Source organism: Penicillium oxalicum, chromosome VI (assembly GCF_001723175.1).
Source record: "Penicillium oxalicum strain HP7-1 chromosome VI, whole genome shotgun sequence".
Lineage (NCBI taxonomy): Eukaryota > Fungi > Ascomycota > Eurotiomycetes > Eurotiales > Aspergillaceae > Penicillium > Penicillium oxalicum.
This window is the reverse complement of record NC_064655.1, coordinates 472,069-498,352: the sequence shown is the minus strand read 5'-3', so window position 1 is coordinate 498,352 and position 26,284 is coordinate 472,069. Positions and strand designations below refer to the sequence as shown.

General features: G+C 52.1%; 11 protein-coding genes across 11 annotated transcripts; 6 read left to right on the top strand and 5 right to left on the bottom strand.

Annotated features, from left to right (window-relative positions):
* Positions 1 to 712: 712 nt before the first annotated feature.
* On the top strand, positions 713 to 3,733 carry POX_f07483 (uncharacterized protein; the record flags this gene model as incomplete). The annotated part of the gene is made up of 1 exon (XM_050116281.1): positions 713 to 3,733. One exon carries the CDS (start codon positions 713 to 715, stop codon positions 3,731 to 3,733), a length of 3,021 nt encoding a protein of 1,006 aa, XP_049966420.1.
* Positions 3,734 to 4,915: 1,182 nt separating this feature from the next.
* On the top strand, positions 4,916 to 5,614 carry POX_f07482 (uncharacterized protein; the record flags this gene model as incomplete). The annotated part of the gene is made up of 2 exons (XM_050116280.1): positions 4,916 to 4,933; positions 5,018 to 5,614. 2 exons carry the CDS (start codon positions 4,916 to 4,918, stop codon positions 5,612 to 5,614), a joined length of 615 nt encoding a protein of 204 aa, XP_049966419.1.
* A 755-nt stretch (positions 5,615 to 6,369) lies between these two features.
* On the top strand, positions 6,370 to 8,335 carry POX_f07481 (uncharacterized protein; the record flags this gene model as incomplete). Its single annotated transcript, XM_050116279.1, has 7 exons — positions 6,370 to 6,451; positions 6,570 to 6,603; positions 6,705 to 6,834; positions 6,931 to 7,251; positions 7,394 to 7,471; positions 7,618 to 8,125; positions 8,277 to 8,335. The coding sequence occupies 7 exons, from the start codon at positions 6,370 to 6,372 to the stop codon at positions 8,333 to 8,335; spliced, it is 1,212 nt and encodes a 403-aa protein (XP_049966418.1).
* Positions 8,336 to 12,406: 4,071 nt separating this feature from the next.
* Positions 12,407 to 12,682, bottom strand: POX_f07480 (uncharacterized protein; the record flags this gene model as incomplete). The annotated part of the gene is made up of 1 exon (XM_050116278.1): positions 12,407 to 12,682. One exon carries the CDS (start codon positions 12,680 to 12,682, stop codon positions 12,407 to 12,409), a length of 276 nt encoding a protein of 91 aa, XP_049966417.1.
* A 453-nt stretch (positions 12,683 to 13,135) lies between these two features.
* POX_f07479 (uncharacterized protein) lies at positions 13,136 to 13,249 on the bottom strand (the record flags this gene model as incomplete). Its single annotated transcript, XM_050116277.1, has 1 exon — positions 13,136 to 13,249. One exon carries the CDS (start codon positions 13,247 to 13,249, stop codon positions 13,136 to 13,138), a length of 114 nt encoding a protein of 37 aa, XP_049966416.1.
* A 425-nt stretch (positions 13,250 to 13,674) lies between these two features.
* On the top strand, positions 13,675 to 15,859 carry POX_f07478 (uncharacterized protein; the record flags this gene model as incomplete). Its single annotated transcript, XM_050116276.1, has 2 exons — positions 13,675 to 14,110; positions 14,241 to 15,859. 2 exons carry the CDS (start codon positions 13,675 to 13,677, stop codon positions 15,857 to 15,859), a joined length of 2,055 nt encoding a protein of 684 aa, XP_049966415.1.
* Positions 15,860 to 17,943: 2,084 nt separating this feature from the next.
* Positions 17,944 to 18,885, top strand: POX_f07477 (uncharacterized protein; the record flags this gene model as incomplete). The annotated part of the gene is made up of 1 exon (XM_050116275.1): positions 17,944 to 18,885. The coding sequence occupies one exon, from the start codon at positions 17,944 to 17,946 to the stop codon at positions 18,883 to 18,885; it is 942 nt and encodes a 313-aa protein (XP_049966414.1).
* Positions 18,886 to 20,752: 1,867 nt separating this feature from the next.
* Positions 20,753 to 22,709, top strand: POX_f07476 (uncharacterized protein; the record flags this gene model as incomplete). The annotated part of the gene is made up of 3 exons (XM_050116274.1): positions 20,753 to 20,888; positions 21,014 to 21,654; positions 21,816 to 22,709. 3 exons carry the CDS (start codon positions 20,753 to 20,755, stop codon positions 22,707 to 22,709), a joined length of 1,671 nt encoding a protein of 556 aa, XP_049966413.1.
* Positions 22,710 to 23,039: 330 nt separating this feature from the next.
* POX_f07475 (uncharacterized protein) lies at positions 23,040 to 23,414 on the bottom strand (the record flags this gene model as incomplete). The annotated part of the gene is made up of 1 exon (XM_050116273.1): positions 23,040 to 23,414. The coding sequence occupies one exon, from the start codon at positions 23,412 to 23,414 to the stop codon at positions 23,040 to 23,042; it is 375 nt and encodes a 124-aa protein (XP_049966412.1).
* An 84-nt stretch (positions 23,415 to 23,498) lies between these two features.
* Positions 23,499 to 24,696, bottom strand: POX_f07474 (Pre-rRNA-processing protein ipi1; the record flags this gene model as incomplete). Its single annotated transcript, XM_050116272.1, has 3 exons — positions 23,499 to 24,415; positions 24,511 to 24,583; positions 24,649 to 24,696. The coding sequence occupies 3 exons, from the start codon at positions 24,694 to 24,696 to the stop codon at positions 23,499 to 23,501; spliced, it is 1,038 nt and encodes a 345-aa protein (XP_049966411.1).
* A 646-nt stretch (positions 24,697 to 25,342) lies between these two features.
* POX_f07473 (uncharacterized protein) lies at positions 25,343 to 26,047 on the bottom strand (the record flags this gene model as incomplete). The annotated part of the gene is made up of 4 exons (XM_050116271.1): positions 25,343 to 25,578; positions 25,698 to 25,808; positions 25,914 to 25,935; positions 26,030 to 26,047. The coding sequence occupies 4 exons, from the start codon at positions 26,045 to 26,047 to the stop codon at positions 25,343 to 25,345; spliced, it is 387 nt and encodes a 128-aa protein (XP_049966410.1).
* Between the last annotated feature and the right edge of the window lie 237 nt (positions 26,048 to 26,284).

The following is a 26,284-nucleotide window of genomic DNA, read 5'->3' as shown; positions in this document are numbered from 1 at the left end:
ATTTGAACTCAGGAGCAGTGATTCCCCCTTCGAGGAGGGACCTCCACGATCGCGACCTACCTACTCCTAGCTCGACACCAATTATTCACTCTAGCTTCGTTCATATCCCGTACTTCTGCTACGCTCTCTCGCTTTCTGAGAGCGGGTCTGGCTTCCGATATAGTATTTGTGGTTGGATCGACAAAATCACAGGATCTTTTCGTGGGCTAGCGAATCCCATGATCTACCATGGGAGATGCGACAGCTCCATTCTGACCGAATTGCTCGTGAGTCTGCGATTTAAGATAAGATGCTCTCCTTCAGCCATCCTCACTCGCTCGCCAGACGTCGTTCTTTCTTGGTTGCCTCGTCTTTGGTGCGTAGCAGTTCGCCCTACTTTCCGCAAACACCGCCACATCCATCATCTTTGTATGCGGCGGCTCAGGGGAGCAATTAGTCTCCGAAGGCTGATGTTCATGCGTCGGTGTCTGTCGCTTCTAAAGTCCCGAATTTGTGGAACGGGTTCCTGCGTGGCTGAGGTGAGGCTATTGCTCTGGTTCCGTCAAGCTGACTCTCCGAAATGAGCTGGATTGTTGACTCCGCCCGCCAGGTACTTCAATAGACCTCCTGGTCGTCACTTGAGGTTCTCCTTTTTCCAACGTGACAAAGATCCAATGACGGCACCTTGTGAATACACAGTGACCGAGTGAAGAGTTGACCATCTGATGCATTCATGCATCATTGGAGTACAACACGCGAGAGTGCCATCGCACCCGGTCCAATCGTTCCCACCTACCGGCCTAGCCTACGCTCGTCTAAGGCAAACCGCAAGAAGTCTAGCATGCGTTCTTCAATCTCTGATCCTGAGAGCACAATTCCGCTGGGTGCAGTAGATCTTTCAAGGCCGCAAGCATCCCCTCCACGGCCACAGGCTCGCTCAGCAGGAATGGCCGAAAGGCCATCCCGCAATGAAAGTCTTTCAGATCTAGTGCGCTTCTTCCAGACAAGTGAAGATGAGCCCCCTACCCGTGCAGTTCCTGTGCGGATTCCAACCTCCCCAGAAAGCACCACAGCTTTACCAATCGTCACCGAGACAATGGAGTCGGTTGAAGCCCCAATTGAGCCGACGAAGGAAACGAAGCCGTTACGCCGTCGATTCCTTCAGTTTACCCAACGCCACAAGAAGGATCCCTTCACAAAGTCGAAGTTAAATGAGAGCCAGCGCCAGATCGAAGCACTTCAGCGGGAAGGGTTCCTGCTTGCAGCCCCTAAACCGAAGAGCACACGGTCGTCCAAAACTAGTACTAGTTCAAGGAACAGTTTGGAAAGAACATTCTCCAAGTCGAAGAAGCAGGACGTGGAGACCATTGGGCAGCCATGGCTCGAGACCGATTCAAAGAGAGGCTCTTCCGAGTTCAAGCAGCACCTGGCGTCGCTCAACTTGAGTGACTTTGGATCGATGGTCGACGTGGCGGTGTCCTTGTCCAAGCACGAGGAAGATGTATCGCCTCCGCCCTACCAGCCGCCATCTTCGAGTACCATCCCAACTCGGAATGGGCATTATGGCTCATCTTATTCCGCATCGTCTGTACCTCCACCAGGATCCTCTGCCTATGCTCGTCCCGAGAACTCCAATCCTCTGTCATCGCCCATGTCCACGACTGCGACTCACGGCAGCGCCTCTCCTCATGGACATGACCGGCAAGCTTCTACTTCCACGTCTAATAGTTCCAACAGATTGATTCTCGATCCTGATATCAAGTCTCCATCTCGAAAGCCGAAGCTTGGTCTGGATGAGCGCCAAACAGGAGCATCGTCAATTTCTTCCGTCTCGGGCAGCATCAAAATCGAGCCATCCAACGCGAATACCAGCAAGCCTGTTCAAGCTTCTGATAAAACTGCTTTGGGCTCATCCGGGAGCTCAGGTCTACCCCCTTCGCTGAAACTCTTTCCCGCCGTGGCGCCTCCACGCCTCTCTAGCAAAAACTCGTGGAATGCTTTGCCAGTAGCTCCAAGCAAAAAGTCGCCTCGTCTCCCATCGTCTGTGAACTCGCTGTCCAATCAGTCGGTATCAGATGGGAAGTCCGTGAACGCAAGACTGCGAGATATTTCATCCGAGGTACACGAGGAGAATGGGGGACGAAGCGTGTCTGGGGCTACTGTGAGGTCGACAGTCGGCTCAACATCAAATGAGACTCAGCTCCCCTCGTCGATCAGTAAGGAACACAACATGAACAAAAGCCTGCTTTCTTCGCAAGCAACAATGGGGACTCTCCAGTCTTTCCCTATGCCGGCGCCCACGCGACCTCTGCCATCGTTACCTCAGCCTGGTCGCGCGCCTCCAGCCATTCCCGAGTCACAATGTCTTCCAACGGCTCAGATTGCTCGAACAGGACTCAAGGCTCTAGAGTCTACACCTCTTCATTCTTGTTCAATGACAGAGGAAACTCACGCAATCGATACCGAGAAGGAACTACCTGTATCGGTGCCGGATTCACCATCTTCGGCTGTTTTGAACAGCCGAAGTGAACCTGAGACAGGGTCTGGAGCGGACCCGGAAAGCCCTAGCTCTGCATATATCCAAGACATCTCAGTATCAACATTCCCACAGCAGAACGCAGCACGGCAACGAGCCCCAAGCATTCGTATCCCGCGTGTGCAAGAGCCTCGAGACAGTGCAGGCTACAATGAGCCTGAGGGCGCAGCCCTGGCTGATTCTCCGTTGCTGGGACGGACGACCGAGGCCGACACTGGTCGCAAGCGTTCCACTCGTAAAAAACTTGAAATCGACTCGGCAAGCGCGCGTATGGATCGAAGCAACCTTCCATTTGGGCTACCTTCACCACCACCTACTGCAGTTTTGCCGTCGGATCCTCCTTCACAGTCTCTTCCGGACCGCCCCAGCAGTAGCAAAAACAAAACGGCTTCTGAACTGGCCAGCGGACGAATCCTCCAGGGGGTTGATCTGCACCATATTGCCAGCCATCGCAGAAGGTCTATGATCTCTCGGAGTAACAGCTCTCACAGCAGCCTACGACACGAAAGTATACCCGAATCGGCCGAGCCCAGCCATTCTGAGTCGCCGTTGCCATCTTCCGATGATGAGGGATTTGGACCGAACGCAGAAGCGACAAGAGCTCGTCGTGCAGCAGAGAAGTCTTCCCGACTCCTGACCTCCCTTCATCATGGTTATGCCACCGTGGACGCCAGACCCAGCCATAGTCGACCACGCTATCCCCAGTCCATTCGATCTCAAACCCCGCAGGGTCGCACAAGCAGTACTCTGGAAAGGACTGCCACTTCCCCTCAATCAAACTACTCTCACTCCACTCGTCGGTCTCGTGAATCCCGCAGCTCCCATTGGACTCAGCCGGGGTCCAGTCAGATGGCGCACTACCTCGAAGATCGAGTCGCCAATCTCGAGCGTCAGAATCAGGTTTTACAGGCAGCACTTCTTGCTGCTCTGAACGCCGGGGTGAAGAACCCCTTTGAGGGTTTGAGTGACTTTGGTCATTCTTCGAGTCTTGCGCAACCGCGCCATGCAACCCAATATCAGACCAGATTCGCTTCGCGTCCGGATAGTTGGGTCGGCTCTACCCACAGCAGTGACCCCGGTGGCTTTGAGGCCCCTGCTCACTACCACGAAAATCGACCCCATATGCGACAGCTTGACAACATGATGGAAGACATAGAGAGTGGGTGGCTGTCTGACAAATCTAGCGTCAATGGTGCTCGAATGGCAAGGGAGCGATGAATATGAGTATGCAAGTTGCATGCAAAATCACGAGGGGCTCGCATTGAACTTGCCTACCCTGGCCTGCAACGCTCTTTCATAATGATGCATTTCTTTCACGATCCTTCTACGATATTTGAATCTCATCCATGACAATCTTTCTTTTCCTCTGTCTATTCCCAGTTGTGTCTTTCCTTTCCGGTCTTGGCGATCCGCTGTACCGATGATGCGATTTGTCTCCTATTCATTCCTCAATCCAATCTATTCCAAGTTTTCTTTCGTACTCGTGCGGTTGGGATGACCTTACCTTTGTTAAGTGCACCTCTCTTGAATGGTTAGAAGGCTTGACAGTCTTTAATTCATATCAAGGTTCCCCTTTTACAGTATGTTTGTTGAGCGAGTCAACCTAGAAATGACTTGTAGACGGATGAAATTCCATCCAGGTTCCATTGGTCGAGCCTCTCCGGCCATCCCTGCACAGGAATCCCTCTATTTGTCGTTGAATCATTCCTCGAAGTGGGAAACATTACTCGATCTGTAGAACTCAAGCCTCCCTTCACTTACTATAATTAGACTGGGGGTCTCGAGGAACCTTGACATATAGTTTTTGCTAGTCAACCATGGCAAAAATCGTGCGCATGCTTCCAGATTTCTAGTCTAACAGCGGCCGCATTCACCGTCTTCTCTGCAGTTACCGGGTTTACCCACCAGATTCTATACAAAGATAGTGCTGGTAGATCCATTACTGTTATGGGCTACTGTCGGGTTCATTTACAAGGTAAGTAGGCGTGTCGGATACAAATGTGTCCAAGTCAGTTTACCTTCAATCTGCAGGTCTATGATTATCTAATGCTCGGCCGGGGAGTCGTGACCCACGGTCGAGTATGGATGGTCTCTGCTTAGTCACCACTGTTTTGCCCCGTCCCGCAGCCCGCGCTGTCCCCGCCTGAGGTCAGGGCCGACCGCCTAAGCTTTGGCTGAGCTTCATGAAGATCAACATCAATATTCCCAACGTCAACAAGTTCCATCATATAGGAGGATCTCTAACGCAGGCGTAGAGATACCTGCAGTCTTCCCTGTCCACTCCTGGAAGTCTTCGATAATTCTGCCGCTCGACATAAATTGTCTCTTACCACCGAGCGCACCACCACCACCTCCACTTTACAAATATCTTGCGCTCCTTTATCCTGCCGGTTGCGCACCATGGCCAATTCTCCTCGGGTAGGCTTTGATCACTCCTTGAAGTGCAAGTCGTCTAATCTACTTGTTTAATTATCTGACAAAAAATCGTTCTCCTGCAAACAGGTCCCCCACCATGTCACCGCACTTTTGTCCCATCTCACATCGCGCCCGGGAGTACAATCGACCATGATCTTAGCCCGCAAAGATGGCTCCATTATTCAATGCACCGGAGAACTCGCTGCCTCAGAAAATCTCAGTCGCTCCAATTCAACCGCGATTGCGGCCGCCGAGATCTCCACCACACAACCCTCGGAGTCGTCCCCAGCGTCTCCGGACGCTTCAACGCCGGCACCGTATCAGCCCTCACAAGCGGAGACGCTTGCGGCTCATATCTTCAACTTCGTTACGAGTGCCTCAGCTCTGGGCCTGACACTTGCTCATCCTGTCCCAACTCAATCGGGGAATGGGCGCTCACCCAGTGGGCTCAATGGGGATTACGACGGCTATGGGGCTGGTAGTACAAACACCGCTGCACCCCGCGAGGAAGACCATGATGCAGGCCTAGACCGAGAGGAAGAAGATGAAGTCAAGCTTTTGCGCATGCGCACTCGGAAGCATGAGATCGTCGTTGTGCCGGATCGCAAATATTTACTTTGCGTGGTGCACGCTGCGACTCATAGCGGTGCTTCTGGATCTGCAGGGACACGGGTTTCGCGATAGATCATTCGGCCAGCGGTTGCAAAATTTCCCTTTCCATTACTTCTGCATTTTAAATGTATCATACATCTTTTTTTTTCTTTTGCATTTGGTCAAACGTTGTTTGATAGATACCCTTGAATTTTGTTCGAATTTTCGTGTCCTTGGTGGAGCAATCCTGAACAGTGTTTCCTTGATGCGCGTCTTCGCAGGCCTTCCTATTTCTGAAGCCTACACACCCGATTCTAAGCCAGACTTTCAATCCGCCTGACACCATGCAAATGGTCCCCGCACTAAAACACATTCCCCCGCCGATGGCGACGATCACACGCAAGTCACCGCTGTCTACCATGCTCTTACAGTGTACCAACTCGAATTCGCGCATCTTCTCGCGAAGGTTTTGCCAGTGGGCTGTCAACACAACCACAATGGTATGAACGCTTCTTACTAGCACCTCCCGAGCCATACTAATCTGGAGACATAAGATCTCCAGCTCCGCGTCTAGCCACACTCCTTCGCAGCTGCAGACTCAAATTTCTACGTAAGCGTCCAAGTGCGAGACCCGTCCCTCCACCGGAGTCCGTCTGTCCTCAAATCAGATCCACCTTTACCCCGAGCTACCCCTCTTCGACGCCAACGGAGGTTCACCTCGGCGATTTCGATCGATTTGGGGAAAGAAAGCCATATATGCCCCTCTTGTTGGCCTTGCAAATATCGCACTGATATCTTGCTCTCTAAATCTACCAAGTACAGTGGTGCTGTCTGGATATACTGTGACAATGACTGTGACTTTCGACGTGACCGCCGCACGAGCCGCGTTTCCTGCTCTAAGCGGCGAGCAGATTTATATGGATAATGCGGGTGAGTACCTAGATGGCATCGCGAGTGTTATCCAGGGCGGAAGTGCCGCACCTCAATGGGAGTCTTTCTCTTTTGGGGGGGGGGGGGGCTGGTTTTTCCTGCTAACCTCGCCTGGTAGGAGGTAGTCAGGTCCTTGGTACTGTTGCCGACTCGTAAGTGCTCAGCCTCTTGCGTCTTCTACGGATACGGTGGAGGCATCGGTTTAGAACACCTCGAGAGACTTATGCGGCCGGGGTACTTATGATCGTTGCAGTATCCACTCATATCTCCTCAAGACCAATGTTCAGCTCGGTGCCACATACAAGACCTCGAAAATATCGACCGCAGCGTATGACGAGGCATACAAGGCCGCGGCAGCCTTTATCAATGCGCAATCAGATGAGGTAGGGTTTCCAATTAAACGAAAGCCCCGGGACCGTTCACTTTGATATTTTCAGTCTTCATCTGAAAGGGAACTAACAGGTGGTGGTGTTTTATAGATCAGCATTGGCGTCTCAACAACCCAGTTGTTTCAAAATCTGGCAACGGCGCTCAGGTTCCAGCCCGGTGATGAACTGATCATCTCAAAGCTCAATCACGAGGCCAACAGCGCACCCTGGGTTCGTATTGCAGAGCGATTAGGGTTGACGGTGAAATGGTGGGCGGCTTCAGACCCCAAGAACCCACGATGCGACGTGGGCGACCTTCAGACTTTACTGTCTGACAAGACTCGACTGGTTGCGATGCCGCACGTGTCGAATATCACCGGCACTATCAGTCCCGTTCGAGAAATTGCAGATGCCGTGCATGCGTATCCCCGGGTGAGTTTTCTCTTTGGGCTGAGAAGACCTCGTGCCATACTTGCCTGCTCACGTCATACCACGCCATGCTCCCCCTTCTCGCCCTTTTCGTCGTCAAGCTCACCGGAACATCCAACTAATACAAGATGATCCGCACCCCTAGGCTCTGCTCTGCGTCGATGGTGTTGCGCTTGCACCACATCGCCAAGTCGACGTCCAGGCTCTCGGTGTTGATTTCTACGTAAGTCATTTCGATCCTCATCCAGGCCGACGGTATGACTCATGTGTGAGCTTCCAACGTCGTATGATGACACACACTTTCTTTCCCTCCCTTCCTCTCTATTAGACCCCTCTAATCCATTTTGGTCATGTTGGGTGGACGAACAGGCATTCTCTTGGTACAAGGTCTACGGACCCCACATCGCCCAGCTCTATGCGTCCTCGCGCATCTCCGACCAGGTTGACTCACTGGCGCATTTCTTCAAGTCGGGTGACTCGCTGGACCTAAAGCTCAATCTCGCCTCGGTCAATTATGAATTGGCGCAGAGTCTCCCCGAATTGGTGGCGTTCTTTGGAGCCGATCCCCGTGCGACGTGGGCGGCCATGGCTGCGCACGAGGAACGTCTGCAGGAGATCCTCTTGCAGTTCTTGGCCTCGGATGATCGGATTACCATCATCGGTGAACCGTCGGCTCATCACGAGGTGCGAGTCCCGGTGATTAGCTGGGTGGTGCGCGGCATCAAGAGTCAGCGGCTCGTGGAGGCGGTTGAGGCTCGGTCAGCGTATGGCTTTCGAAGCGGCCATATGTACAGTCATCGGCTGTTGAAGGATGTGTGTGGATTTGACGACGTGGACGATGGCGTGGTGCGCGTGAGCTTGCTGCATTACAATACTGGTGAGTGAAAGGCTTTCATTTTTCATTTTGTGTGTTCTGCGATTTCTGTCTTTTTGCCCCCCTCATCCCTCCCAGTCCGTCGAGATTCGCCAATATGGGTTTGGGCGCATGTGTGGACAGTGGGAACCATGAGACGCTAACCAGGCACCAGAGGCGGAGGTGGTGGGGCTGGTGCGTGTGTTGAAGGAGGCTCTTGCGGAGCTGTCCTGAGCAGGTGATGGGTGATGCGGGGGAGTCTCACGATGGTGGATCTTCTTGGTTGATGGCTGCGCGAGGAGAGGGCGCGATGAGAAGAGTGACTCATTACCCGATGGTGCAAGAGTAATGCCAGTGTAGGAGAGGGAGGTGAGGGTCTGAGGGCCACGGGCGACAAACGTGAGGAATGTCCTCAGCCAGAGGTTTCTAGTAACTTCGCAGGTCGGGGGCTGAAATCTGCAACCGACCCGACCTGAGTTCATCGCTCTTGGTGAAATCGATGTATGATCATTGGTCATTTTGAATCAGTTCTGCCAAGCCATGGAGTCTGGTCCTTCCATGGTGAAGGTCCATGATCCTTCCCCTCCAGTCACGTTTGATAATCATGAACCTTTGGTATTCTTTCTTCTCCTATGACTGTTCATCGGTCGCTACTCATTTTCCCACCCCGTGACTCGACACTCCCGACCCTCTGTGGTCTCGTGATGGCCCGAGTCCGAGTGGGGCCGAGCCGATGTCGGCCTTCTTTGAATTGCTCGGCTCGTGTCCCTGCAATTCGACAAACTGCTGTATTGCCTCGGGTGTCATGGTCAGAGTCGCGGGCTGAGTAGTAGTAGTAGTAGTAGGAGGAGGAGGAGGAGGAGGAGGAGGAGGGACTCTGCTTGCCAACTTTCTTGACGGTACTATCCTTTTACTAGGCCATCACTAATACATTACTCGGCGAGACAAGTGCCGCGCTTAGCTAAGACAAACTCCATGATCACCAAGGCGGAGAATCAGCCAAGACGGACCAGAGGGGAGTATGACGACATTTGCTCCTCATATGAATCGGCTCCAAGACGATTCGGGTTGGGCCGACAGCACTGGGGGCTGGAGCCTACGAATAATCACATCGACACATCGATAGGATGGAGGACTTGACGGGGCAATAGCCAGTCGTAAGTCATAACATTCTTCGATGTAAGCAAATATGATTGTGATTCTAAAAATCAAAATGATCGCATAAGTAATGCGCCCATCCAATCATGAAAATCAAGGACTGTGTATGTACAGTACAGTACATGCATATTTGGTCGGCTCGTCAATGTTGGGTACTTTTTACCTATACGATAATACCACTGTAGGAATCACGCAATATCGTGAAGAACGGTCAACTGCTCTGGGCCAGGTCAATCACTACTGTAGAAGGCACCTGTGACCGGGCGCCGAGGTAAATCGATCGTTTGCAAGTATCCAGACCTCTCTTCATCAGATAAGACGGGCGTCAATCTATGTACATTGTACAATGTCCAGTCATGCCGGCCAAGCAAGACCTTTGAAACACGATGAATCGGACTTTTGGTAAGATTTCACATCCGTTGTCCCATTTCCAAAACCTACTATGCACATGAAATCACGTGGTCCTACCCTGCATCCGCCGAAACGCTCTGATCGCTTCGTCTCTGGGGAGAATACTCCTAATCGGATGTCAATAGTATGTGTAGTCCACATCATTCATATGCATATGTCCTGGTGGAACGTTCCTCTAGGAACCCACGATTCAACCAAAGTCCCACCCCATTTCCAGAGAGGTTCGCTCTCCTCAACACTAGATCTTCCAGAGTGTATGATTCAGGTGGCGCCAGCCTGACCTCCATAAACTTCTATACCGATGGGGTAGGTACACCAGACTTGGAGAGACTTTGCATGGGTGAGAACAGCGTGGCAGCGCTAGCCCGGAGCGGGAAGGGGCAGTTCCCCGGCTGGGCTCGATCGCATTTATGATTTGGTACTGGATGTACAGGTGATCAAGGTGGTTCCTTGGGTGTGGGAGGATGCTGCAGTACTACATATGATGATTGTTTACTACTTTAGTCATGCTGGATATACTGGCTGTACGGTACATCATGTGTTCATGGACTAGTATGCATGCCGAGTACCTATCAATAGGCTGATGGGGGGGAAATCTTATCTTAGCACCCGGTCATAAAATAAATGCCCGCTGTGCTGTGATGATATTAAATGTGTTGAACCATGACTGGAAGAATAATTGATAGGTGTTGGTTCTTTTATGACGAGGGTCTTCGTACTGAGAGTTATCTACAGTACTTCCCTCGGAGATGTTCCCCGTGGCTGGAGCTGGCTCGGAATACTTGTAGAAAGATAATACATATCAGACGAGAATATTGCGACATATGGGAGGTTAATCAACCGCTGTGATCTCCCATGTCGTGTTGACTTGGCCTGGTATTCCATCCCACCCCTTCTGAACTATTGGCGAGAGAAGTCTCAAGTGACGCTTTTCCGGCGCATGCACTCGAAGGTAGTAAAATGTTTGCCGTGATTGGATCTGACTGATGCTGCCTTACGGCTGAGGCAACAACACCGAGTGTAGGGATTAGGCCCACCATGATTGCCCGCGGTGTACACCCACGGATTACGGATTTATGCTTAGGTCAAATGGTATATGATGAATCTCCAGACCCAACCCGAGGAATTCTGATGCCAGTATGTACGCAGAGTGCCTCGGCCAGGCAGTGTATAGTACGACAGTTAGTTCACTATAACATGGTCAGATTGACCAGACAGTGTGTTGATCGCCACCCGGGTGTGGCGGTCTCTCATCGTGAGTCACTCGGCCACTTTCGGGATCCCAGCCCCATCCATCTGAAGATTGATAGCAGCACTCTAGGCAGAGTGCTGAGGCTGCCTACTTCACACGGACCAACTTAAGTTCATGGAAGATATCAAGACCTACAAACAAACAGTCGGTCGGGCCAGCACCGAGTAGGGATGTCTGGTGATTCTCTATGAGACTCTAATCTTTGGGTAGTGGGTGGTACTGGTTGGGTCTTTGATGGGCATCATTACATGTCCATGTCCAGTTCAGGTATATATTAGGGGGCATTCTACAGTCACTGGACATGCAAGGGTGAATATGTCATGTATCTGTTGTACCACTTCCAACGGTGGTCCTCTCCTAGACGGTCGATATGGAATGGATGCCGTCCCGTGGAGTATTCCATTCCCGTTTCAATTAGTAAGTGGAATGGGACGGGAGGCTATCCCGATCGATCATTCAATGTGCCCTCCACAGTAGTGTTGAGTACGTGATATGCTTGAGAATCGAGGGACGGGAGAGTTCCAACTTCCCAGAGACACAAGCCACAGGCCTCCCTCTGATTACTAGGTTGACATTTCAATCCAGTACGCATGATGCAGTGATGCCTTTGAGAGCCTAGTGGCCTGATCATGTAAAATGAAACATAAATTATAATGTTATTATCCAGTACGCACAGATGCACCACAGAACAGCGAGTCAGTCAAGTGACGAAGTCTGTCTGTCCGTGTAGTAATGCAGAGCCTGCAAGGATAGCCGCCACCTTTGCCACAATCTGAAAACCGCACCCTCCGTCGTTGTCCCGGGGGAATCAGGAACCGGACTGGAAGACCCATGCAGCAGTCATCTTTGGTCATCTATTTCCTGATTGGTAGAGGGCCCCACTACACTTCCAGTACGCCTGATCACTCGCGTTGCTCCAGAAGAGTTACCTGTAACACTCAGGTACCAAGACACTGAGGCTGCCCCCCCAAACTCAGTACGGCTTGACCGGCCGCTGGGGAAGGGGGGTCCCGTGACCGAGCGAGAGCGTCCAACCACGAAGGAGACTCCACCCAACCCACGCCCAACTTTTGCCTCTTCCGCTCCCTAGTTTTGAGGTACCCCGGTGGACTGCCCCCGAATGTACCCTCGGTGACGGGGGTGCACCAGGACGGGTGCGGTTACGGCAGTGTAGTACTTGACAGTACACCCCCCGAGGGTACCACCTTGCCAGCCCTCAGCCTCTCGCCGGCCAGATGCAACCCCCGGAAGGAGTCATACTGTCAGAGCCTAAAAAAAAAGAAAACCCGAAAAGACACAAGCCCAATCCTCATCCGGCCTATCCAGAGTTCCAGACTGACTGTCACGGTGACTGACTCGAACTCTTCTCCTCTCCCTCGTCTTCCTTCCCCCTAAAACCAAATCTTCCAAGGTTGGCAAGAGTCTATTTTCCAACTTTGCCTCTTCCTAGTCTCCCTCCTCTCTCTCTTCCTCCCTCTCCCCCTCTATACTGTAGATTCTACAGTTTTTGTCGCCTTTCTCCTCTTCTCCTCTCTCCGCTCAACTCGTGGTTCGGTACTGCCTGGACACCCGTTCCAATCTCTGTTCTCCATCTTCCTCCACCTGGCCTTACCGCCTACCGAACCACACCCGTAATCCCGCTTTTCCCAGCACCTCTCGCCCTCTCGGGCACTCTTCTTCCTCTGACTCTTGTCGCCTCCTTCATCCCGCCTGCCTAATCTTCCCACCTTTCCACCTTTCCACCTTTCCCACCTTTTCATCTTTCATCAGGACGTGACTGCCTGCCCACTCCCGATGCTCCTCTAGGTGCCTAGAAAATCCTTTCTACCCTCCTTTTTTGTGTTTTTCTTTTATTATATTTCCATTCTTCTCTCCCCCTCCATATGTTCCATTTTTAAACCTTCAAAAACACCATGTATCCTGCTGCTTCCAACCCGATCGCTCGTATTGCCGCTATTGAATCCGTCGCCAACGCCGTCTCCTTCTAAAGTGTCTGCTTGGCTCGTGCTTCTCCAGTCATCGCCAGCCTTTGCCACGGCCGCGTCTTCATAGCCGCAATACCGTGATCGGGCCCTGTTTGGTGACTTCGGGGGTGCTCGTCTTGATAACACGGATGGGATAAAGATCGGACTACTCTTGATTCGGACCCACCGCGTGTGACTCTTCTCTCGAACCTCTTCCGTTTTGCCTCTTTGGACCTTGGTCGTGCTTCCTCAATAAGACCCTGACGCCTTTTCCTCCGCCGCCTCCCCATTCTTCATTATATCGACCCTGTCCTCCACGACCTCTTTGCCATCCTCTCCGTCACCTCCCTCCTTTATCGCCATCTTCCTTTCTCCATCACACACTCTCACACTCGCCCCCTCACCTCTTCCCCTCACCGATCTCTACCCTTTTGATATATAAAAACCACCTCTTCAACCATAGTTGTATTGGTGGTCGGTCTCCCCGCCTGATTCATATATACAGTCGATTCGTCACCCTGGCGATTCGCATCTTCTAACAGGCTTCGCCGTCGCCTCTCGCAAAAAGACGGCTCGTGTCTTTCGGCTTTCGTTCCCGGTTTCCTGCTAAACGGTATTTTTGACAACACTCTTCCGGTTCTCTCCCTTCCCGCGACAACCGGACCCTCTTTCTTCAGTTTCGCTCCGCCTGTTTGACGACCGGCGGTGGGTAGAAATTCGCCTTCTGTTTGTGGAGTGAGAAACGGTCTCTGCTTGGTGGGGGCTGTGTCTTGGGTCGATCCTTCGCCATGAATCCCTCCTCCGTCTCCGACATGTCGGGCATGGCCGTCTTGGGTTTGCACCTCGCCAACTCCGGTCCAAAAGCGTCCCACGCGCACTCGCACTCATACCCGTCCTCGCTCGCCTCCTCCGCCTCCTCCTCATCCTCCTCGATCTTCTCTCTCGACGCGTCACACAGCTCGGTCTCATCCACGGCCACCAACCCCGTGGATGTCGTCTGGGAGAACGAGGGGGAGACTTTCAGGAGGAACACGGGCCCTTGCCCCCGTGTTTTTTCCAAGGGTCTGCCCCCGAAACCCGATGCTGCCGTGCCCCCAGAGATGCGCATGAACCCTCGGCGCACCTCCGTCGCGTTGAACGGTTCCGCTGCCGCCGCCGCCCGCCCGCCGCCCTGTCTGCTCCGCCAGTCTGAGCGGAAAGTCAATTTTGTCGACAACCTTGTCGGTAAGTTTTTGTTGATCCCTTTTGTGAAAGTCCTGTGGGATGTTATTTTCTTCTTCTTCTTCTTCTTCTTCTTTGTCGACGTTGGGAGTTCCGTCTTTGGCTAAGTTGTTTTCCTGCCTACTGGGTAAAGACACGGCATCGCAAATCGTCGAAGTGATCTGGCCCCTCTCTGCCGCGGCTTCCCGTAGTGATGCGGCGACCGGGGCGAAAGGAGTTCTTCCTCTGCGGACTTTTATCCAAGAGACCCTTCGTCGTTCGCGGACCAGCTACTCGACCCTGCAGGTGGCGCTGTACTATCTGATCAAGATCAAGTCCCATGTGCCCGCCCACGATGTTCCACCGGAGCAGCGTCGGGAGCAGGCCTGCTCGCGAGCCATGCAGTGCGGTCGTCGCATGTTTTTGGCGGCCTTGATTCTGGCTTCCAAATATCTGCAAGACCGTAACTACTCGGCCCGCGCGTGGAGCAAGATCTCTGGATTGAACACCCTCGAAATCAATCAGAACGAACTGATGTTCCTGGATGCGGTTGGCTGGAGACTGCACATCTCCGAAGCTACCTTCCAGCGATGGACGGAAATCGTTCTGAAGTTGACTCCCGGTGCAGGCAGCACCCCCGCGGGTGAAGGGTATTCCTGGCGCAGCGTCCTTCCGCGACTCACCCCCGATTTGGACTCCTTCGACTTGGAGCCGATGACCCCCACGTCGATGGGTTGCAGTCCGGAGCTTGGCTTTGCCGACTTCCCTTCGCCTCGCAGTGCTCCTACCTTGGAGTCGCTTCGCCCGGCTGGGCGCGAGCAGACGCCTGCTTGCCCTCGTAGCCTGCCCCGCACCATGGAGCCTGCTCCCCGGTCGGGGTATGCCCATCTGCCTCTGCCCACCCTCTCTCGCCCCCACATGTTGCCGACACCTCAGATGACCCCCCAGTCGCACGTTCTGTGCACTCCTGCTGCGAGTGCTCCGTCGTGCGATCCCCGCCGTCCGTCTATCGGTAGTGCGATGGCTCAAGTGCAGAATATGGGTATGGCGCGCTCGATCCTCGATCAGCGCCCGCCGCTCTCAGTCTGTCCTCGTGTTCTGTCGTCCGATGGTTACCCGGTCGTGGGTCGCCGGTCTTCTTTGGCTCGGTCAACTTCCTCTTCCTCGTCGGCGTCCTCTCCGGATTCGATGGTGTCGGACGTTTCGACTTTGTCCTCGCGCTCCTCGCGTTCCTCGTCCGTCTCATCCATCGTTTCCGGTCTTGGGACCTCGGCCCCTTCTCGCCTGGCTGTCACGGCGACCTTGCGTTGCACCAGCAATTCTTTGAAGGAAAATCGGAAGAATCTGGCTATCGCCTCGCCGATCGATGAGATGCCTTTGACCAGCCTATACAAGTCTCCCGATTATCCCGCTCCTGTGGCTTCGATGGCAGATTTTTCTGGCTTCGTCTTGGACTCCAGTCTCAGCGAGGCTGCTCAGAGCCTCTGCGAGTTGTCAGGAGCTACCCCCGATCGGCGTCAGTGTCGCAAGCGGGGTCGAACTGGATCTGAAGATCTCCTTCTCCAGGGCCATGTCCGTCAGCTGATTGACGCGGGCGCCTCGGGTGCGTCGGCGGCTTCTATCCGTTCTCACGGGTACCCGCTGGATTCCCTGCAGCCGCTCACAGCAAGGTCCTCTCTCTCGGGACCTGCGGGCATGAAACGAGCTTGCTGTGGCAGCGAGGCGAGAAAGATTGCTCTCAACCCAGGCCTTCGCGCGGAGTACCTGTCTTGAGGGAGGGCCTCTCCCATCCCCTTTTCACACACACACAAACACACACACTCTCTCTCTGTCTCTCTCTTTCTCCCCCCCCCCCTCTATCTCCCTGTCCCTCTCCAATCCTTATTGCCAGGATTAGAAAAAGCCCGTCTTTTTGGTACGATTCGTTTCTTCCACCAAAAGTCTCGCGGTGTCTTTTTTATTCGCAATGATTCCCCATCCGCTTGTCGTTTCCGCCCGGTCTCGCTTCGTTGCCCCTCTCTTCCATCTCACATCATCCTCGCCCTCTTCCTCTCCATCCCTTTCAATCTCCCTCATATCCTCAATATCCTTACACACTCCTTTCCTCCCTCCCGACTACGAGTAGCAAGTGGAGTGCATCTTGTATATACCCATCGTGACTCACGTGGGAGCCTCCCCTCTCGGTTGTCGGGTGCAATCCCATACTTTGAAATGATCTTGCAGGTGTACGATGCCGGTGGTCTAATGTCCTGGCCATCTCTCTTTTGCCATTTCATCCTTACTGTTTATCCTTTTATCACGTCTTTATATAGGTTTGTCATCTGGAGTGTGGTGGGCATCGGACGGTTCGTTTTCCTTATGCCTTTGGTCTTGGTCTCGTGGTTTTTTTTTCCTGCAGTCTTTTTTTTTGTCTCCTGTCCCCCTTTATTCCTCCCTCGGGGTGACCCAAATCACCCACTTTATAAGATAACATCACACCATCCGCCAGAGTGCGATGCGAATGCAATACCTTTTCTCTCTGCCACTAAAATTTTGGACACCTTGAAAACATCAAATAGTACCCTCAATGCGCGTACTATGACCTTGGCTGCGAAAGACCATAATTCCAGGCCGCCAAAGTCCCTTTCTGCATGGGGTTGACTGCTCGGCATCACTAGCACAGGGCTGAGGTTGGTTCGTAAATGAGACTTCGGTTGGACGTAACTCATCTCTATCAGTTGCCTCATTGATCGGGCCTGGACTTCTCACGTGAGGGAAGAAGCCCAGTCTTTTGATCCACCTTTTTTGAGGCCCCTAACGTTCACCGGCATACTCACCATGGGACCGTATTGACTACTCTTCATAATGAGTCACAATGGAACTCATGGACAGAGCCCCATTCATCCACGTACCGTATGATTATGTCCTCGTTCCTGAAACTCGCAGCGCCGATCTCGGTGGTCGAGTGGCGCAGTCTGTTCCGCTTTCCCTGGTGTGGCTTGTCCACTCAGCTGGATGTGGCGGTGCTTGGCTTTCCTCGTTGATGACTTCCAGTTCCAGCACACAACAAGCTTACCCGCTCTCTAAATGCGTTGGCAAATTTGCTAGAAATGGATCTGTTTTGATGTAATGTGACCTATATTCCATTTGAACAATAGTATCTTTTCTTGTAAACGTATCTCAGGTAGATTTGTGTCTATTGCAATGGCGTGGGCGGGTTTCATGTACTTGTTCATTTAAAAGTTGACCTCGTGGGGAAGAAGGGTCCATTTCTGCCGGAGGATGTTCCTGACCGACTGAGGCAGTTCGGCGTATGACGGAGGTTTGGTCTGTGACCAAGCTGCAGTGGCCAGGTCCTCAATCCGATGATGACAAGATTAGAAAGCAAACGGGTAAGGAGAGGTCTGTGAGTAGCAGTAGCAGTGGTAACAGCGGGTAGCTTACCTACTAAGTGAGCTCGTACCTACGTAGTTGTAGTATTGGAATCGATACTTTAGTAAATCCGTCTTCCTGAAAATCAATCCCTTCTATTCATTTGAGTCACTAGCACTGCCTTTGAGATTTTGTCACGGGTTTGATGAGAGAGGAAGAGAGCCAATTTGCAAAAACTCAAGCGATCATGGAATTGGTTTTCGAGTAAGTTTCTGATTTTCTTCATTTCTTCTCTTTGTTGTCCCGGGAGGGTCGGTTCCATCAGATAAGATCAGATGATGTCGTTCGGCATGTGACCCGCCGGAGGTATTTTCTCCGCATTTCTCAACCTCTCCCCTCATTCTACTTCCTCTTTTCTATCTGGCTGTGTGCAGGGCTGCCGGTGTAGACCGTGCGATCATTTCCGAATTACAGCTGAGCAAGAAGGACTTATTCAACCGCCGAGGATGCAGCTTCAAGCCATCACCGCGGGGGTACTTGCCCTTTGCGCGTCTACACTGACATTGACTGCAGCCTCGATCATTCCGCCACAGTACCTGAACGAGCAAACAATCTTGAATGAAGCTGCGTCATCCAGTTTCTTGTTAGGCACAGGAGATGCCGACGAAGGAAGCCATCTCCTCAGTCGTCCATCCTGGTTCGAGTCAGCTCTTCTCGCGCGCCGTCTTCTCGCGTTGTCCCCCTCTGGTGTTGTTTCCACCACTTTCCCCGACCACATCCCCGCGTCATCTCGCACGCCAGCCGAGGTCGCGGGGTTTCCCATTGGATTACGCGAATACATCGCCGACTGTGACGGTGTACTTCCCGACAATCTCTCCCACGGGGGTGATGACGGCGATCCCACCATCTTGGCTCTTCGGGTGGCCACCACATTCCGCAATATCGGAGCTGGCTCCAACCTCAGTCTCGAGATTGACTGGTGGGATCATCTCTCCGATGCGGGCGCCGTGTATCCCGGTCTGCCGGCGAGCCCGGCAGCTCTCCCACGCGTCACCCTTTTTGGGTATCTTGATCCATTGCCGGTTGCGGAATTGTCACGAGGCGACACCGCAGCCCGTCTAGAGGAGTGTTTTCTGAAGTCCCATCCCGATGCAAAGTGGTGGTTACCCGGGGCTGCGAGGTCGCCGCATTCGAGTTTCTGGGCGCGACTGGTGGTCACGCAAGCGTACTGGATCGGTGGGTTTGGAGATGTTCAACAGATTGGGTGGATCAACATGACGGAGTGGAAGGGTATTCGTCCCCAGCGGAGTCTGGATGGGGTGGGGGATGGACGGGGATGGGAAGATGTGCGACTGCCGGGGGAGAAGCATCACAAGGATAAGAAGCAGCAGCAGCAGCAGAAGACGGGAAAGAAGGGAAAGAAGGATAAGAAGAAGAAGACGGACTAGGATTTGAGGGGATTTGGTCTTACTTTTTTTTTTTACGTGGCCATGTGGTCCCATCAATCTTTTGACAGTTCCCCTTTTCGGGAAATTGGCCTTACCAGTATGATTCTTTTATCCAACCAGTCGTTTCCTTTCTCGAATCTGATGTATAGATAGATGGTCATAGGCTACCACGTGTGGCTCCTGCACGTCTCGAAATGCTACAGCCGTAAATAAGTGACCTACTGTTGATACTGTCGAATGCCACACCGGAAAATGGTACCATTCAAGGATAGAAATAGGTCGGGGTAGAGTTCAGTCCATCGAATCATCATCATCATCATCGTCGTCGTCGCTCATCTCCGGCTCACCTTCTCCCCCTTTCAGATTCATAGGTAGATAAGTACCAGCATATCGCTATCCCGGAGACCACAGGAAGCTCAGCCCTCGCTTAGGAGGATATACGAGAATCCTTCAACTTTCCGCAACCCAAAGACCGCCGATTCCAATCAACCCTCCAACCTGGGGAAACCCACGATCTCAGCGTCCTCCACAGTTTTGGAGAAGACTTGATTTCACCCCCCCCCCCCTCCCCCCTAGCGACATTTCTATTCGCCCAGACGGAGCTTATCAGTCTTTTCGTTGGCCGGTGGATCCTGGCGCTGAGCTAGTCCTCCTTAAACAGACTAGCGCGGTGTGGTCGTCATGTGGATTTTCGAGTCGAGCGGGGAAGTTGCGAATACTACGTACTACTGAGTATCTGTCTGTCGTTTGTAGTCTGTAGCCTGTACATCTCTTTGTCGGAGGGCGGTACGGTGTACCTAATGTAGTGTGTACCACGATTACTAGTAACCACTGGTCACATGGACTGACTGATGCTGTCTCCTTCTCGTGGAGGCATTTAGATCAGTGACCGGTTGCTACTCGATCTTTGACTCCCCACGATAATAGACGAGTAAACAGTGATCATGTGGAGGGAAATCAACTCTTGTGGGCACAGCAGCATGAAGGTAGAATTTGCTCTTTCAGAAGAGATCCTGATCCAGTATCGACAACGACTATACAATACTAGGTGTTGGTCTTTTCCAAAAGTGCCAGACCTGAAATCACAAAGTTGAAGCTCATGAGCAAACTCTACGTGAACCTCGAATCACTCGTACGTTCAATGGCATGATTCAATGGCATGAAATAATATCCGCAAGGCACAACACTCATTAATGCTGATCATGGGATATAATGGAGGAATCCAAAGAAAGAGAAAAGGGAGAAGAAGATGCAAAAAAAAAAGAGGCGTTCACTCATTACCTTGTACCTCCTACCGGTCAATTCAATAGACCAGCAGTATTCGAGTGCCCGAGAGAAACGAATAAAGTGATAATCATCACGTCCGATTGATTCTCGCCACACTCAATTTGTCCACTCGCCAGGGTCTGCCCGCTTATCAAGAGGTCCCAATCCTCTTGAACAAAAGGGAGAGGGTCTGGACTGGTCTTGCTCTTCGCGTGGGATTGGACGTTCGGAACCAATTGAGGATCGATGATCCCTGCTTCTTCCTATCGGTGATTACACCAACGTCAATCTTTATTCACAATCCGCTGCCTCGACGTCGGTTTCTTCCCAATGCCGCCAATCTGATTGTGGGCTTATCATTTTGTGATAACACAAGCGCCAAAAGAGTCATATACTTTACGATGGCTTTTTATTTCCTCTTCTGTTGCTGCCATCCATGGACACATCTTTTTCTTGTCATCCTCCCCGCTCCCATCAACTCCTTCACTACCACGTCGTCGGAGTCTGCTTCTCTTCTCATTCTTCCCTCCTAGCCCGCTCTCTCTCTCTCTCTCTCCCCCTCACACACTGATCGTTGGGCACCACGCCCGGACGCCCCGTCATGCGCATCACTCGTCCTCGATTGCGCGTCTCACAGACCCAGTCTGCCTTTGCAGAGGGCAATGCACGATGGACCAATTTGGATTTAGATCCGGTACCTTTACTGGGGCGAAAATGGGGCGTGATGAGTTTGATAGGTACAGTGTGACTCTTTCTCAATTTGAATCCGGGAAGGCTTATGGACATGGATCCGCGCTTCGGAAAAAAGAAAGAATATGATGCATACGGACATCTCTAACATTGACGTGGCTGCATTTCTTAGCATACTGGATCTCGGACGCCTTCAATGCGGCAACGTGGCAGTTTGCCAGCAGTATTATTGCCGTGGGCATGACCTATCGAGAGGCCCTGGCGATCGTCGCCATCTCCTTCTTCATTATCTCATTCGTGATCGCCGGCAACGGAGCCGTGGGTGCCATTTATCACGTCCCTTTTCCCGTCATTGCTCGAGCCAGCTGGGGGTTCTGGGGCTCATATATCGCGATCGTCTCCCGGTTGATTCTCGCCGTGTTTTGGTTTGCCATTCAAAATGTCAACGGAGGGAATTCGGTGCGAGTGATGATCGGGGCCATTTGGCCCAGTTATTTGGATGTGGAAAATACCATCCCTGCATCGCAGGGGATCACGACCACGGGAATGGTGGCCTTTTTGATCTTTTGGATCATTCAGTTCCCCTTTCTGTGCATGCATCCCAATAAGCTGCGGTGGCTGTTCACCGTCAAGTCCGTCTTGGTTCCGATGGCCTGGGTTGGGATCCTGATCTGGGCCTTTACAGTTGAGAAAGGTGGTGGTGCGATCTTTGCCCAGCAGAAAGCGACGGTCTCGGGGTCCAAATATAGCTGGCTGTTTCTGGCGAATATGACCTCGGTTTTGGGAAACTATGCCACTCTCAGTGTCAACCAGGTAGGTTCGCCCGCCCATCCACTCTTTTCTGCTGGACGCAGCTACAAAAAGGAAAACCAATATTCCATCTCTCTTTCGGGGTGGTGCATCTACCACACCAACTCCTCTCATTGTCTCTTCCGAATGCTAACATTCGACTCACCTGTTCGCGGGACCAATAGTCTGATTTCTCACGCTATTCTCGCATCAATCCTCGATGGCAGCTGCTGTATATCCCGATGCTCCCCATCATCTTCACCTTCATCTCATTCATTGGCATTGCCGCTTCCTCGGCCGGTCAAGCTCACTATCATTTAGCCACCATCCCGTGGGATCCCAATGAGTTGATCAGCCACTGGCCCAATCGCGCGGCGCGTTTCTTCGGTGCGGCATCTTTCGCTATTGCCTCGCTCGGGGTCAATATCTCGGCCAACTCGCTCTCTGCGGCAAACGACTTTACCGCTTTGGCTCCTCAAGTGCTGAACATCCGTCGAGGCCAAATTCTCTGTGCTCTACTCTCCTGGGCGTTGGTCCCTTGGAAGATCCTCGAATCGGCCGGGAACTTTCTAAGCTTCATGAGTGCGTACGCCATCTTCCTCGGACCTATTGGCGCCATCATGCTCTTCGATTTCTGGGTCATCAATCGGGGTCGGTATGATTGTCTCGCCCTGTATCAACCTTCGAATCCGATCTATCGATATGCAGGCACATTGCCTATCTTGAAGACCCCCGTCTGGGGACTGAACTGGCGTGCACTGGTATCCTTTATCGTTGGAGTAGTCCCGAGTCTTCCGGGCCTGATCAACGGAGTCAATGCGAAGATTGACGTGGGCGTCGGGGTTCATCCTTATCAATTCGGTTGGTTGTTGGGTTTTGTTGCCACTGCAGTGGTCTACCTCGCTTTATCCTGGCTGTTTCCGGCTCGGGAGACTCAAGTTCCTCGCGCAGTGCTTCCGGATGAGGTCTACGATGAACGAGGCATCGTGGTCGAAGGGGTTGAGACTGAGAGTTCGGAACAAATGTCGGCAACGTCTCGCGGCGAGAAGGTGCCATGCGGGTCGGAAAAGGTAGTTTAAATGTTCCCACTGCCGCTCGTCTGTCTCGATTACTTCCTGGCAGGTATCAATAATTCAATCTTTTAATTTTGGCACAATCAATCTTGCCAAACTGGTCATTTCCGTTCCCCTTTCTGATTCGAAAGTGATACAACTTTCCCAGGCTGGGTGAATCATGACTTTCTGCCCGGAGATGGACACACCTATCCAGAAAGGGAGAATTGTGAATAGTAATGGGCGGTGGGAAAACCTCACTTTTCTTTTGCTAGAGCCCGCTTGCAGCACACTCTGGGAGAGTTTTTCAAATGAAAGGGTTGAGGGGAGGAGAGGGGGGGGGGGTATCAAGTAAATTTATTCATGTACATTTATCCGCACAAATCGCAGGTCAACAACTGACCGCACCCAGTAGTCGTTCCATGGTGAGTTACCGGCTTGCTCCACGAAAACGTTAATCATTACCCAGGGAGAAATTTTCGCAAGTGGCAATATCTTGAAATAGGCAACTTTCATGGGTGCGAAGTATAAGATGCATCCATCCCAACCGTTGTAAGCGACATGGATCGATACTTGGTTTGGCGTCGAGCAAAATAACGCCTCGCTGGCCGAACATGGACGCTCGAAATGAGCTGGTCCATGGACGCTTGGTCGAGATGGATCCGGGGGCTTGTAGTGGTCTGATATGGAGTCTCGATTGACCAACTTTTGCGGGTTCATCCAGAAACACATCCTCAATCACACTCCCCTGGTGTCGATTTAAGATTGAGAATCAGAAACTCGAAAATGACATCAAGCTTTCTGTCCCATAGGCGATCAAGGTCCAGATCCATAGGAAAGTGCCTCTTTCAACACTTTCGTGACCCCGGACGAGGCACGACCCAACTCGCCGCCCTCCTCTCTGGCGCTTTTGAGTCCACGCTCAACGGCTGGCAAGAACCGGGTGGAGAACACCCGGTATCGGTCCTCGCGAGTCTCGTACATTTCGCCCTCCTCGTCTCGCGGCTGGCCAAACAAGTTCAAGTAGGCATAAGGTGTAGCCGAGTCGGAGATCATGTGCTGGCTCGTTTGACACAAGGGGAATGGCCATGGGGAAGAAGACAGGTCATCTGCCAGGTCATCATCTCCGGCACCAGCCCCTCCTGGAGCCCCAATACCAGCATCTAAGAATCCCGCCAATGCACCAAGAACCTTCACCATCGGTCGACCCTGACTGCCAGACTTTCCAAACGAGGCCCGATTGGACGACCAGCGCGCCGACTCCTCAGTGTGCCAGCCCAGGACTGATAAGAAACAGTTGAAGGTCTTGATCCATCCGCCTGCACAAGAAACGACTGCCTCTCCAGCCGCCTCAACCATCCAAGAAAGTATCTCGACTGCAGAGACACGGATGTCGGCTGCTAGATGGGTCATACCGGCACGAACATAAGGGAGCAATTGCGCCACATGATCTTGCACATCGTTGTTGGGAAGCGTCCGCAGGAGCTTGAGAAGTGCCGTGCGCACATTGTTGTTTGCGTCAAGAATCAGAGGGAGCAGAGATGGGAGCATGACGCTAACAGGTTGAGGTAATGGTGAATTGACCGGTCGCGATGCGATTGTAGTGGTCAAGTGGGCAAGCGAATCGCGCCGTTGGCTATCCGATTTGGACGAGAGAAGGGAAAGGTGGTGAGTGAATTGGCTGTCGGCATTGGGAGCGGAGACATGGAGAGATTGTTGATTCAGAACAATGGCTGTCAAAGCGAGGTCAGAGTCTTGGAGCCTAGAGGGGGGGGGGAAGGGAAACACGGACTGCCCCGTTGTCGAGGGAGTCGTGCTCATTGTGTACCTTTTGATCGGAAACTAGTATCTGTAAAGTTCTCCGGCTTCGCCTTGGCCTTGCCGACCTTGAGTTTGGGTTTCTAGTTTTTTTCATTAGTCGACAGGGTTCTCATATTGAAGCCGAGCTAGCATTAAATATGCTCACCTGGAAGTCCTTTTGCTTCTCCTTCTTTCGCTTTGCGCTGGAACCCATGATTGTGGTTACTTGATTATGTGTCTCTAGAATCAACCTGCTGTTGCGGTGACTTTTTTTTTTCGAACGGGCTTATCACACGTGATGTACATGGTAGGATGTCAGGCCTCAGGCATGACAGAGCCTTATCAACCCCATGGGTCTTGTCGACCATCCGATAAGCACTGCATGGAAAGTTGAGTCGAAGACAAGACTTAATTAAACAATTGATGGACATAACGTATCTTCTTCTGGTCTTCTCAGACTCCATAAGCTATCCAATGAATAGGGAATTACAAAAATTTAGACAGACTCGCTGGTTTTTAAAAAGAAAGTTCGCAGCCGACGATACATCCACCCATTCTCAGGCTCTGGACCGTACTTGACCAGATTGATGCCACATGGTTAATACCCAGTAGAGAAAAATCATTCGAAACTTGATTTTTTGTACTTTTGAAATAACCGAAAGCTCTCAAAAGTCCTCTTCTTTAGGTTACCGAAACTACAGAGATTTTCTCTTTGGCAGATGCCTCGTAGTGAGTCGCCCTCTCTCTCTCTCTCTCTCTCTCTCTCTCTTCCCCCGCCCCCCCTTCCCTTCAAGTGCATGCCACCCCCCAGTTGCCGAGCAGACCGATGGAACCTGGTTCTATTTGAACCGGAAGAACACTTAATCAGCTACTTCCTGAACCGCTCCGAGATGACCCATTAGTTCGCTGGAGTAAACGTTTGAAGCTGCTATCATCTTACCTCGCGAGCCTTCCCCCAAAGCCTTGGCCACTGTTTCGTGTGCCGAATCCAGCATCGACTTTTCTTCCTTGGTAGCTCTTCGACCAGGTCTTTTGAATTGATCGTGCTCACTGGTAGAGGTATCAGACAGTCGACGAGTCGTTGTTTTGGTGTCTCCTGACATGGACATATGTATCAGTAGAGACAAGCACGTCTGTTGAGCGCCCCCCGGAGCGATGAGGGAAAGTGTGCTAAAAAACGAATCGAGAAACTGGACATCACTCGACATGACCTACCTGGCTGGAAAAAGTCCGCGAGTCGTTGACGGGCATTGCTGGCTGATTCTCTTGCCTGGCGTGTGTAGGGATCCGGCTTACTTACGTCTGCGACGGTTGACTCGAAACTCTCTAGAATAAGAAAGCCATTTGTCAGTTGGTCAGACGGGGACAGGTTCCCAGCGACCATTTAGAGTAGTCTGCCATTGGAGGCTCAAGTTTTGGTAAAGAACATACCATCGGTAATGGCATCATCGTACTGTGTTTGAGTCGGGAGTCAGTAGCATTCATCTTAGTCCACTAGATGGTAGGCTGTTGACCTTGATCAAGGCTCGACAATGGGCTCAACATACTGCGGCAGGACCAGACATGATGATAATTGAGGCAACGAAAAGAAAACAGACAGAGCTCTTCAGATGAATTGACTGAACTTGTGTATCGCTCAAAGATCCCTTTGGATACGCAGATGCTGCGACGAGAGTGGAATATTAAAAGTCTTCGGGCAATAGCACAGTCAGCCAAGACATCAAGATGACATGGGACGGATTATCGCAAAAAACAACCATTGCCACCACCCTGGCACAGCATGACGTTTCAAATACATTCTA